The sequence below is a fragment of the Cyprinodon variegatus genome, unplaced genomic scaffold, assembly GCF_000732505.1.
Source record: "Cyprinodon variegatus isolate N-32 unplaced genomic scaffold, C_variegatus-1.0 Scaffold206, whole genome shotgun sequence".
NCBI classification, from domain to species: Eukaryota; Metazoa; Chordata; class Actinopteri; order Cyprinodontiformes; family Cyprinodontidae; genus Cyprinodon; species Cyprinodon variegatus.
The window spans coordinates 1,055,810-1,069,309 of NW_015150659.1; the positions used below are offsets into that span (position 1 = coordinate 1,055,810).

General features: G+C 37.1%; 1 protein-coding gene across 1 annotated transcript in view; it reads left to right on the forward strand.

Moving 5' to 3' along the window:
- The first annotated feature begins 2,621 nt into the window (after positions 1-2,621).
- The window catches only part of LOC107088091 (alpha-1,6-mannosylglycoprotein 6-beta-N-acetylglucosaminyltransferase B-like), an 83,150-nt gene continuing 72,271 nt past the window's right edge, over positions 2,622-13,500 (forward strand). The window contains exons 1-2 of the mRNA XM_015380031.1: positions 2,622-2,969; positions 6,328-6,440. Coding sequence (XP_015235517.1) covers positions 2,902-2,969; positions 6,328-6,440 — 181 coding nt within the window. The 5' untranslated portion in view covers positions 2,622-2,901. The remainder of the gene's footprint in view (positions 2,970-6,327; positions 6,441-13,500) is intronic.

Here is a 13,500-nt window from a genome sequence, read left to right on the forward strand (position 1 = left end):
GGAGGCTATATCAATGTTTATATCTCTTAATAAATCTGACTAATGCCTCATTTTAAATGCTGGTGAAGATTCTCTACCAAAAGAAGAAAACTAAAAACAATCCACTGGACTTTGTTTCCAGTTTAAAGATGTTTTGCTTCCCATCAAAAAAAACGCTTTCAATTCAAATTTCACGAATAGCCTTTAGTTCAAGGATTTATACAGTAGCCCGACAAAGTGAGCTACTTGTTTTTGTTTTGAAAACACGCAAATTGAAACGGACGAAGGGGTCCGCCCCTTTGGTATGGAATGTGTTATGCCTCGCCAGACGGCTCTCTGCATGCTCAGTACCCCTAAACCCCTGATCCTAGAATCACCCCTGCAAGTAATGATTTCCCTCCGCCTCAAACAATGGATTTTGTAGGGCTTAGCTCTCAACAAAATAAAAACTCACTAGGTGCACTCATTTGGCCCTATTCAACATTTAACTGAAAGGACATTCAATCCAACATTTTATTTTAGTCAAACAAGTATGTCCATTAGATGGCCATCTGAACAATATGTCCAGTTGATGATCCTGTTGGCAGGAGTTTCATTCAAATCATGTTTACCAGCTAGTGGGAGCATCTCACAGGGCAACATCACATTTTCCTCTGCTAAAAGGCCACTCACAACAGGACTTCGCTCCACACTGTTACATACAAAGGCAACTCTGTGGGCACTTTAGGAGCTTTGATATGATTCCCTCAGTTGTGTGAGCAATTTTAGAACATTTATACTGTGGTTAGTTTCCCTTTGCCCAATTACCTTTATTTTTCCCCCCCAAATATCTAATGTGATCATATTTGAGAAATAAAACTCCTGTATGTTGAAATATCTATGAATTTCATTCTGTTTAGGCCATAACAAACCTAAGACTTAATTAGTATAGTTTAAATATTAATTTCAATGGTATGGAGCCTATGTTATCCCCAAAAGTTTCTTCAAATTGGTTTGCATTATACCCATGGCTCTCTCTATTTGCAAAACTCTGAATAAACTAGGTAGTTGTATGTTTAATAAAAGTAATTAACTATATTGCACCACTAACACCAACAGCCAAAAGGTTTAGTTATTCAAACTTTTAAGTGCTCTTACCACAATTCTTACTAAGGCAGATACAAGTGAATCAGAAACTTTCTTTGGAAAAAAAAATGTTAACTGGTTTTGACAAATTAGCCAAAATAATTATAACTTTATCCACTCTTTGTATTTTCTGAAAAATATAACATATTATTATTACCTGCAGGAGAAATTAAAACATTTGATAGCACACAAGTTATTAGAAATTCATAAAATTTTTTGAAAACAACTATCACTATGTTTTAAATGCTTAACCTTGTTGAATAGATTTTATTTTAAGATTTAAAAGAAATAATTTGGATAATTTTGTATTGAGTCTGTTAAATCTTGTGTCAATGAAGTCATTTGTCTGTCTGCTTGCCTGCCTCCGGAGCTTCCTTTTTTTTTTACAATAGAATTTAAAATCCTCCTTCTCGAATATCCATCTTATATTAGAGATCTGATTGTTCTTATGTCCCTAACAGAGCACTTCGCTGTCAATCTGCAGGTTTACTAATGGTTCCTAGAATTTCTAAAAGTAGAATAGGAGGCCGATCTTTTAGTTATCAGGCTCCTCTCCTGTGGAACCAACTACCAGTTTTAGTCTGTGAGGCACCCTGTCTACTTTTAAGGCTAGGCTTAAAATGTTCCTTTTTGATAAAGCTTATAGTTAGAGTGGCTCAGGTTATCTTGACCTATCTCTATAGTTATGCTGCTGTAGGCTTAGACTGCTGGAGGACATAGGGCCCCCATTTCATCATTCTGCTTCATTCTCTCTCTATTCTACTCTGCAGGATCTGCTAGTTAAATCTCTAATTTTATGCTCTCTCTGCTTTTTCTGATAGTAGCTTCGCCTCGTCTGTTCCTGTTTGGCTATGACACCATCCTGGAGAGAATTATCAGCTGTGCTGCTTCCATCAACACCCTTGTTTATAGATGCTGGTGACCAGCCTGTTTTCCAGTGTGGTCCTGTTTCTCTGACCGTGACTTGCTGGATGTGCTCTCTTCATCCTCTGACATGGGAGCTGGCTCAGAGCTTGTCTGCCTGGCTGTGTGTTTCCTGGACCGGGCTGCCCTTTACCGCTGCTTTTTGGTTTCTTCCTGTTAAAAGGGAGTTTTTTCTCTCCACTGTCGCTACAAGCATGCTTAGTGTGAGGGATTGTATTTGAGTCAATGCAATAAACTGGTTTTCCTTAGATAGAAAACTTTGAATCATTTTGAGAGTATGATCTGGTTGAACTGTAAAGTGCCTTGCGATGACATGTAATGTGAATTAGCGCTATATAAATGAACTGAATTGAATTCCTGAAAATTTTTTATTTGTTTTTCTGCAGAGTTCATTTAGTGTGTATAAGTCCAAATCTGCGATTGTTTTTAAATGTCACTCATTTTGATTGTAGAACTTATTAGGTGACAAGTCCGCCTTTAGTTGCCAGAGCTGGTCATTAGATGGCGCTATCAGTACCTGAGCTGCAGCTCCGCTTCCACAGACATGAAAGTCGTTGTTTCATCCACCTTCTAATTCACTAAACTCAGCAGCCTTGCCTCATTTTGCTCCAGCCGCTTTATTGTCTTGAAATGTAACTCCTAACTCATGAAAGGACTCATATCTGCCTCCAGTCTCCCTGTTGGGAGCGATCTGAGCTGAAGTTGCGCGCGGACGGACAGCCGAGCGTGTCTCTCCAGGGGAGCGAAGTGTAAGATCCCACTCCACTCCACGCAGATTCTACAGGAGCACGTTTAAGAACTGCTTTTGACACGATCTGAAGCGCAGATGAGCGGGATGACAGACGGATCTGAGGCTTTTTTCGCTGTTGGAAAATGACTATAAGCGTCGGTGAGCTTTCCATGATGGTGAGGAGATGCCCTGTCACTTTCAAACCATTCAGGTGAGTTTCAGAGTCACAATCATACCATTATTAGGCATCATAGTCTGGATAGATGTAAATATTTGTGATTTATTTTGACAGTTTTTTTCCTCTCTGTATAGAAAATACGTCTAAAAAATGTAAACATGCTTCTGATAGGTAAAATATGGAGAGAAAATACATAGATCTCTAAATGTGATAACATTTAGAGACAATGTGTCACAATATAATTTATAACATCACTAATGAAGAATGATTTGTTTAACATATTTTATCGAGCAATTTTTTTGCTGGACCTAAATGAAAAGACGTATGTATATATTTTAATAAACAATAAGAAATCTCCATGTTTGAAGATACATTTTGTATGAAGAAAACTGTTAATACAATAAGTAACTTCTTGTTTTGTGAAACTTGATTATTATTATCATTTTTTTTAAACATAATTAAGCTACCTCTCTTGTGCATGGATATTTCTAAGCAGAATTGAAAGACATGACTTAGACGTTTACAAGTGTAAAACAAAAAGAAATTTCGTTTGGAACAGCTCTCTGGACAATTTCATCTTTTTTAAAAGTGCAGCCTTGAAAAATAGTAACAATATATATACATCTCCTTATTAGTGATGATTTATTATTCAATGGAGCAAATTCTGCAAGTTCAGAAAATTGTCTGAACTTGCAAAATTGGGTGAATTGGGACCATAGGGCACAAGCTACTGCACAATTAAGGTTCGCTTACTCAGCTCCAGTCCTTCACTCCCCAAGCAGCTGCATTGGGGAAGAGAGAGAGAGCCAAACAAGCAGACATATCATTAAATCGCTGAGCTTAGATGACCCAAACTTTGTGGCTCTCAGCTTTGCATGAGTCGCAATCAGGGGGTGTTACCTGTGGGAATTCAAATCTTTCTGTGTTTTCCTTTTTAGATGATGGGCATTAAACATGGAGTCCAGTAAAAATTACAGTAGGACCTATTTATAGAACCTTTGTCATTATTGAAATAAAAATAACTTATTTCAAATAAAAGTAGATCGCTATTTTTTTATTGTACATTTTACTCTGATCCACATAGGGTCAACATTATTCATACAGACTCATATATATAAAAAACATTACACACCACTATTATTTTGATGGTTTGTTAGTAAGTTCCAGAGACACAACATGCTTTTTACAATGCTCAAAAAGTCCTGACATTGTTCTGATATTTGACCACTTAGCTCAATTAAAGTGGTTTGTTTTAACAACACAGACTGAGCTGGAAAGCATTATTCATGAACTTTTCAATCGCGTTTAGGTTGGCACCAATCCACAAGCCTAATATAAGCCTTTCCTATCTATTCCCAAACAAGTTTTGATGTTTGCTTGGAATCTTTGTTCTAGTGGTATATTCAATTGGTTAAAGTTTCAAAAACTTGCTCATTGAAGATGTAGTTTAATGTTAATATAAAAGCCACCCTTTTTTTTTTTTTCTAAATATACAGTAATTTGGAGGAAGTCATCCTTTTTTATTGCTAAACTCTTTTTCAATCAGAAAAACTCAGTAGAAGAGAAAAGACAATTAGGAGAAATTTATTGATACAATTACTTTGTCTTTGGCGCTCAGACCTCAGCAGGAAACATTGCGCTTAATTTTGATAGATATGTATGAACAGGGGGCTGTCCCCCCACCCCCCCCCCCCCAGGCTTGAAACTAGTTGTGGAGTTGAGATAAATGGAGTTGGGGTGAGCTGATACTAGAGCTTCACTCAGGGACCTGGAAGATGGAAGTCCAGTTGGATAACACTGAGAACCAGTTCAGGATGAGCAAGCATGAAGCAACAGTGGAGAGGAAAAACCTCTTCATTGGGAAGAAACCTCTGGCAGAACCAGGGTCAACATGGCGGTCTTCTGCCGGCCCGGTTGAAATAAGAGGCAGAATGCAGTAAGGGTCCGGTAGGAATGACACTGATGAAGCTTTAGCTACGATGGTGGAGGAGGGGCTGGAGTTGGGTTGAAATGGGGTCATCTGAATAAAGTCACAGTGCAACCACCTCGTGCACACTAGGTAGCAGACGAGTTGTGAATCAGAGGCGTTTTAAAGATGAACTTTAGATGCTGATGGCTTTTAATGGAGGCTTGGTTTAAAGCTGATTGGCTGTGTCGTAGGTGGATGAAGGCGAGTAATTTGTTTATTCAGCTGAACTTCCGCCTAGACTCCATTTCTTGATGTGATCATATAGCTTGATTTCTGTCTTCTTTGACCATAACTTTTTTTTTCCAGAAGCCCTTTGGCTAGTTTATGTAGCCCAATGGAAGTTACAGTCAAGCTTGAAGGTGTCTGTTTTAGTAAGCAGGTAGAGCAGGAGAGTCTCAACTTCTCAGCAGGATATCGGTCCATGCTTACATTAAGTTTCCTTTACCATCTAAAGTGACATATGTGTTTCCCCTTCTTCTATTTCTTAAGACTTAACCTTTTGGTGGCTTTTGCTTGGTTTCTGAAATATTTTACTAAGTCCTACCAAATTCTTTGATCTGATTGGGACATCTTGGTTGAAAATTGAAAAAGTTACTAACAAACATGCTTCATAGTGGATATGTCAGGCAGAATGAGGGGAATTTGTATCTCTTTAGTCACAATTGAAAATGTACAGACTATTCTGTAAAGGCTGATCCATGCAAAACAAATTAATCAATTCAATACCTCTGCCATTTCTGATTGGCTGATTAGCCAAAGCTCTAACCAGAGACATGATATAGGCTACAAAACGAGAAAAAAAGTGTTTCAGCATTTTAATGCAGATGTTAGTTACGCTCTGGTTGGCCAAATAAGCCCTCTCTTGTGTCAGTTTTCTGCCATATGAAAAAAAAAAAGTAGAGTCTTAGAGGAATGAGGTCTGCAACAGAAGTGTGACAGTCCATCCTGCAGCTTTGCCTCGTGATAGGATTGCTTCCAAACCTTTTCCCAGCACGACCCCCTGAGAGTTCCAGCGGGCCCGTTTTTAGAAAATGACTCCAAACCACTTAAGAAGAAGTAGGCAAATGTTTGCTGCTTTCTGTAAAGCACTGAACACATTCATCTTTGGATTCATATTTTGTGGTATCACCCACTGAGCACAGTTTGATGCTGAAAATTTGTTAACATAATGGTACATTTAAAATGAGTCTCTCAGGCGAGTACACAATGCTTCCGGCCTCTTGGTTGCAATATGAAGGTAGAGAAATTTGTCCATGTTTATGAATCCACACCCAGATATAAGGGAGCTTATATTTTGCTCTACTTGAGCTTTCAAGCTGTGGGATATGACACCTGCCTTATTTTGTTATTTCCTTTTCCTACTCTTACCTTCTAAATTGCTCATTTTCTAAACTGATCAGCCTCCTTGTTTGTTTCTTGCAGGATCTTTGTGGTCGGGGTCGGCTTCTTCAGCCTTTGCTTTCTAATGACCTCTCTCGGGAGCCAGTTTTCAGCCAAGCGACCAGGAGACTCCCCGTTCACCACACGAGCTGAAGGTAAGTCACACCTCAGTGAACTCTTGTAGCAGGGTGACTCCAGCCAAGCAGTGTCCTGGGTTCGTAATGAGCAGGTTGGAAACACGCTGACAGATCCATGGAGCTGCCTTGATTGCTGCAAGCCAACTGACAGACCTGTTCACTTTTCTCATCAGGGAGTCACTGCGGGGGCACATTGCCCTGAGAGGCATTTTTCCCTTCCTCATCAAACCCTTTATCTTTTTTTTTTTCACCCTCATGTCATGACCATGCTCTTGCCCATTTGGACTCATTTTGTCGCTAATACTTGCAGCTGAAGCCTGGATTGCTGTCGTGACCTCATATTGCGGGAATATAGGCAGGCATGATTATGAAAGAAAACTTGTATGTTGCCTTTTAGAGATTTCAAAAATAAATTGCATGCATTTTTATTGAACCTTGTTAAATCTAATACTATTAAAATCCTAAAATCTAGTTATTTTTAATTGTAGTTGCCTTGTGTAACTTGCCACCTGAAATGACTCACTATACAATAAAGGTTATAAGAGAACACACACTTGTGTTTCCATATATAATGGAGATTTGATATGAGCTTCCATTTATTTGTATGTGGAAACCCAGACCCTTACCTTTACCTTACCCATTACCAACATACATACCCTATTTTCAACTGAATTCTCACCCTAGATTTAAGTCTAACCCCTAACTATTAAAAAAATACTTTTCCTTATCGGGACCAGTCAACTGATCTCCACATGTAGCATTTTCCCAGGAAATTGGTAACAAATGAGTAGCCACACAAACACATATATGAATAGAATTATTAATATTTTTAAAGTTTTGTTTTGCCAAACTAAAACAATAAGGGAGCATTTTACCTCTGCTGTCAGCTCAGTCATGGAGAGATGAGTTGTCTCCAAAATTAGCAGCCCATGCAGAGCTGAGATATTAATCTTTATAATTATAGACCCAAAGTATAGATCTGAAAGCTTGTAACTGAAGAGTTTTTTTTTTATCCTTTAAGGCTGCATATTACAGGCTGTCATTTCTGGTTTAAAAGTAATACCAAAATAGCTCTCTCAGAGATCAACAAATCAGACACTCAGCAAAGAAAACAAAGAGGTGTTGACACCCATCCCTGAGAGAAACTTAGGTTTATTTGCACGTTCTTCATGTTTTCACTATGTGCCTCTGCATACAAACCGCTGCAGCGTGAGCCATTTGGGGGAGCCGCTGTTGTTTTTTTTTTTTGGACTGTGGTCTCCCACCTTTTTATTGCTGCTTGGCACAATATTGACTCTGTTTGTCAATCTCTGCGACAGATCCCAGCTGGCAAACGAAAGGCAGCAATGCTTCTATCCAACATCGCACATCATCCATCCAAGAGCAGCAGTTGCTGGCAGCATGTTGCATTGTTGTCAGTTTATTTATGTATAAATGAGCAGGCAGTGATCACTACAGACTCAGTGAGTCATGCTATTTGTCCTCAGGCCTACTGATGGCTTTTGAGTGTTGTGATAAAGCTATATGTTACATCTTTGTTTGAGACTCATTTTTAAGTAAGATAAGGAGCATTTCTTGCTGTGTTTACAAATTCAACTAATACGGACTGCCAGTTGGGCCAGCTATCCACTCTCAGTTGTTAAAATTATTCCCCAACTTTTAAATGAAACATTGGAAGAAAAAGAAAAAAAAAAAACCCTCACGTGATAGAAAAAAAAAGAAATAGAAGCAGGAAGAATTTGTGAGCACCTAGAATATCATGTATGGATAAACATTAGCAGCCAGAGATGAGAGAATTGGCATCTGTTTCCTATTAGGGTGCAAATAAAGGGCTATTTTACTGCTTTTTAGTAAGTCTTGACTGACTGATCCTCACTGGTTCAAACCAAAAAAGACTGATCACATCTAAAGCAGAATATTTTATACTTTTCCTAAATACTTTAAAGCACAGTTTGCTGTAATAAAACAGTTCTTCTGTTTTTGGAAACAGGAATAGGAACACTGAGACTTTATGGACATAAGAAGCATCAACATGAAAATAATTAAATAAATGTATAGGTGTTTTTTTTTTAATATATATAGATTTGAAAATAAGCCTAAAACTTCAGTAATCAAACAAAACTCTTCAAATGCCATTGAATATTAAGAAAAAACTAAATTTATATTATTAAATGGAAATATTAAATACAAATGTTAAATGTTGCTTTATTTGAGCATCCAAATAAAGCTTTTGGTGATATTTTTCTCCATAATTGATGCAGACATTAGATAGATATTCCTTTTAAATGTAGCTTAACACTGTCAAATAGAAATACAGTTTTCAGAATAATTAGGTTTGCTTTTATAACTTCTTACCGTTTTGTCAGATTCTTTTGACTGCCTGGACTGTTGCCAGGAGATAAACAGTGTCACCAAAACTGATAATATAAGATGTTTAACTTAAAAGAAATCATCTTTCAAAATTGTCAGTACATCTAATAAACTAGGGCACGGTTTCCTGTAAATCTTTACATGAATACAGTTCATACATCTGCGTCATCATGCTATTGTGCTTTATGAAAAGCGTACTAAAGTACATTGTGTAAAAGCTTAATAACTACTTTGCTGAGAGAAAAAAAAGCCTTTTGCAGTTTTTTGTTATATCACTCATCTGTTCCCGGAAATGGGATCCCTGCCCTACATCCAGCAGCACATTTTTCAGCTTTACTGTAGATTTTTAAATAGTTATTGTAATTTTTTGTTTTATGTTTGCATTTTATTCAACCTGTATGTTATATAATATATCCTTAAAACAATGACACAACTAAAGAAATAGCCAATCCTATATTTCATGACTTTATTTCCCATATGGCCATGGAATCAACGGACGCATTGGTATTCTTGCTAAATGGCACCTCTCTCTGTTTATTCTCCACTGCTCCTCTATTGGTGAGCGAGCGCCTGACACCCTGCTGGTTCTTGCGATCGGTTGCTCTGAGCAGCGAGTTACTGCCAGCGATCAGCTGGGGATCCTCGTCAGCTTGGTGTAACATTTAAAACAGCTCAGTATAAATACTTGTTTCTGGCAAGAAATACCTTCCCTCTGAGTGGTTTGGTGAGACGCCACATACACATAAGTGGTCAGAAAAGGTTTTTTGCATTGAGGCTGTCTCTCCTTCAATGTCCGCCCAGACATTGAAGGACACATTATGTGGGGGCTTTTAAGTAGACATTATTGTCCTAAAGGAAAGAAACATCTCATATTCCATATCACCGTCTTGTTAAGTTTCAACTATTCAGCTGTGTATTTTTATGTATATAATCCAACAAACACACTTAAACTTTAATTTTTGTGTCAGCCTCTGCACTCCACAGTTCTTTTTTTCTTGTCTGCTAGATTAATTGACCAAACATTGAACCACTAATAAGTTAGCAAAGCTAAAAAACGTCTTCTCTTTTAAACTCTGCTTCTTGACATACTTGTTTTTTGGTGAAATACTGTCCCCCTTATATAAAGTATTTTTTTCCAGGGCTGCCAACCAATCAAGTAATTTAAAAGCTGGGCGAGGATTTTTTATTTAGTAAAGGATGCCAGAAGCATATAATTGCGAGCCGGTTAGGATTGTTGTTGTATAAGATATTTTTTTTTGTTTTTTTTTCTTAGACCTAAGGAAAAAAAGAACAAAAAAAAACATGTTCAGTAATTCTAAAAGAGTGTCTACAACAGATATAGCTAAATGTACCAGGTGGCATCACAGGAGACGATTCCAAAGGTCTCAACTATTTATACTCTGCTGTAGGTTGAATAGAGAGAGGAGGCATGGGGGAGTGGGTGTTCAACGGCATAGCTGTCTGATTAATTAACCACTCACAGCCTGCAGTCAGGGGAAGGCATCCCGCCTGAAGCTCATTAAGCAACACAGTGATGCTAACCTGAGTGAGGCTTGCTATGGAAATGCTCATTTACCGTGTAGGTGTTTGTCTACATGTGCATGTTTATAGCTGAGGATTAGTAGCACTAAAGCAGCTGTAATGAATGAGATGAAATGTGTCGTTCAGAGGAGCAGCACTTTGATAATGCTCTCTGAGTAAAACCTGCTCGCCTTTGCTGCTGAAAGCTGTGAAGTGCTGGAGGATACATCATTGCCTGTTTTGGCTGATGGTATGAAATTCATGCTAAAAGAGGGAATGGTTTGTGAAAGCTTTTGGAAGCTCCATAACATTTTGAGTTTTTTGGTTTTGGAAAGGAAGTATCAGAGTACAACTATGATTTTGCTGATGATGAAGAGTGATGTTAATGGGAAAAGTTAATTTTAATTATTTGTATGACTTCGCAGAACAAATCAATTGGATTTGAAGCTCCATCGGGATTTCAGATGCATTCATCACCTCAATTTCCTTTGAAGGCACAGAGAACTAATGATGTGGGGGGAAAATGTAAGAAGAGAGGACAGAGGGAGAGACTTTCTACTACAGAAGAAGCATGAATTTCCAGAACGTTTGATCTTTCATATCTTTAAGGTTCCAGAAGTGCACAGGAGCTTTCTAATAAGCCTTCCATAAAGACTTTATGGAGCCTGTCCTTTTACTCCATTTTAATGCAGCTTAACCATAAATGGAAAAAAATGGTCTGAGAATACTTCACCCTGCTCAAGGCATGACAAAAAGGTGTTATTGTGTTCTCAGTCCTAGGCTCTTTCCATTACCTGAGTTTTTTCAAGTGCAGGAACATTTCCTGCTACTCTCAGTAGACTGTGTATTTTCTAATTTTAAACTTGCCTCAGTCTTTCTATAAAGGGCTAAGAGGTGCATTCATATCAACTCTGTTTAACTGAACTCCAGCCCATTTTCACATAAAGTCTTTTTTGGAAGTGTAATAGTTTGTTCCACCTTATGATACAGATCTAAATCAATTTCAAGTGAGCCATATGTGAAAATTGAGGGTAAAAACAAACAACACAAAATGACTGTGGAAACTGCCTGGAGAAATGTCTTAAAATCACATTTGGAGGGAAAATATGGTGCGCATGGTCAGATGAAAATATGTTACAGCTGCTCAAGAGGACTCAAATGCAAGACTTGACTCAGGGAAATAAAATCAACGATCCTTTAATACAGAACAGAGTCAGCACACTGAGTTTGAAAAACTGGCTAAATATCGACAACAAGGAGGTAGAATACATGCTGGAATGCTTGACACATGTGGCAAAGACGAACTGGCAAAGAAAAGCTGCAGAGAAAGCAGTTTAAACAGGTAAGGCAAACAACAACAAGATATGGGTGAGCAGTGTTAGGGAGTGGAAAGGCTGATTAAAGGGGAATCCCAGGAAGTAAAGTACTCAAACAAGACCATATATTAGTGCACAAAAATAAAACAGTAAAGTAAAAAAAAAAAACTGAGTCAGACACAAAATGACAAAAAAAAGACACTAATCAGCAGAGCTGCATGTGACACTAAGCACTGAAAAATACAATTAAGTTTCCAAACTTATTTGGATGATGGGAAGTTTTCCATTTAATTGGTAAAGCAGTACAGGACAAAGTGGGGAAAACTAAATCACAAATGTGTAAAGCGTGGTTAGGAAAAGATAATAAAGTGTGTACAATTCCTGGCGCTCTCAGCAGAGCCTCAACCAAGGATGGGAGTAAGTCTTTCAAAAGGTTTGGTTCTTTTGACAAACCTTTTGAAAATGTCTTAGAATTATGCTGGAGCCCTGTATCAATGAGAGTGAATGCAGCATGGCTTTTAACCAGCTTGTGGTATTGTGCAAAGAGCTCTCACTCTGTATGGAAAGCCTTTTCAAATGTGATAGATAAAGACTAGGTTCTTTCTTATTAAAACATAATTTCTAAGTGTTAAAAAATAGGTATTCTGAAAAAAATATATAATAATTTATCAATGTGGCTAAGAGTACAGTAAGTCTAAGATGTTTAGGAAAAAACAGTTGAATAATGAGCTATGCTCATTGTGGTGCTATAGAAAGTGGTTGAAGGTTTAGTGGAGACATCAAGGAGTGATGGCCAGCTGCCTTTTTGATGCAACGCATTAAACACTTACAAAAGTCTTTATTGTCATGGCTTAGCAGTTTTTACTACAGTTTTTAACTAAATAAGACATAGGATTTATTTTTTATTTTTTTACAGTGCTCATATTCAAGCCTTTGTTGTTGTAGAAAAGATCAAACGCCAGTAAGTTCTAATTTGATAAGCAATCCATAAAATGATAATGAGAATCCCCGTCTGTTAAGCTGGTATAAATATACATTATCTAAGAAGAGGTTTAGGTAAAAACCTGCGCACAAATTCTCCACATTGAGAGTGGGTATTCAGAAATCAGTAAATAAATATGGTTTACCATGACTTGATGAAACATAGTGATTACATGGAATGTGCTAAATTGAAAAATCTGTTGACATCTCTGTCGTTTACCAACATTTTTTTCCATTCAGAACATTAAAATTTACTACTTCTCATTCATGTCGAGATTTTGTTTGCATTTCAGAACACATTTTTTATAAATGCATATCAGATATAACAGGTAAAACTTAAAGCATGGGTAAGTTATTTCTAGACCCAACTGTTGTTTTATATGCTAATTGTTGGCTACAGGAAAGCAGTGGAAAATTGACTAATAAAGCTTTGATGTAGGCTTTCTACATATTACTTTATAAATAATGTAATTCCCTTTTTTGGACTGTAACCCAGTGCGCTCAGGTTTTGATATTTTCAATGCTTTTCTACGAGCTAATTTAAGAAAGCAGGTCATGTGTAGCAAATTCTTTTACTTTGTGTTAACTCTGATGCAGACTGATTTATGTCTAAGATGTGTGCACACATATTTTAAGGAGCAGAGTCTTTTATTATATTATTTATTTTAGCTCAGAGGGAACAATTAGGATGTTTTTAAAAAAAATATTTTAATATATTAAAACATATGCCCTTCATAAATCTAATTATTTATAAACCTTTGTTTTGCTCAATCTTTGTTTAATATTTTTATGAATATTGAAAATATTAAACTGTGATGACAAATTAACAAAAAGGAAATTTATTTACACTAAAGTTTTTCAACTACTAAAAATGAAGCATATTGTGTAAA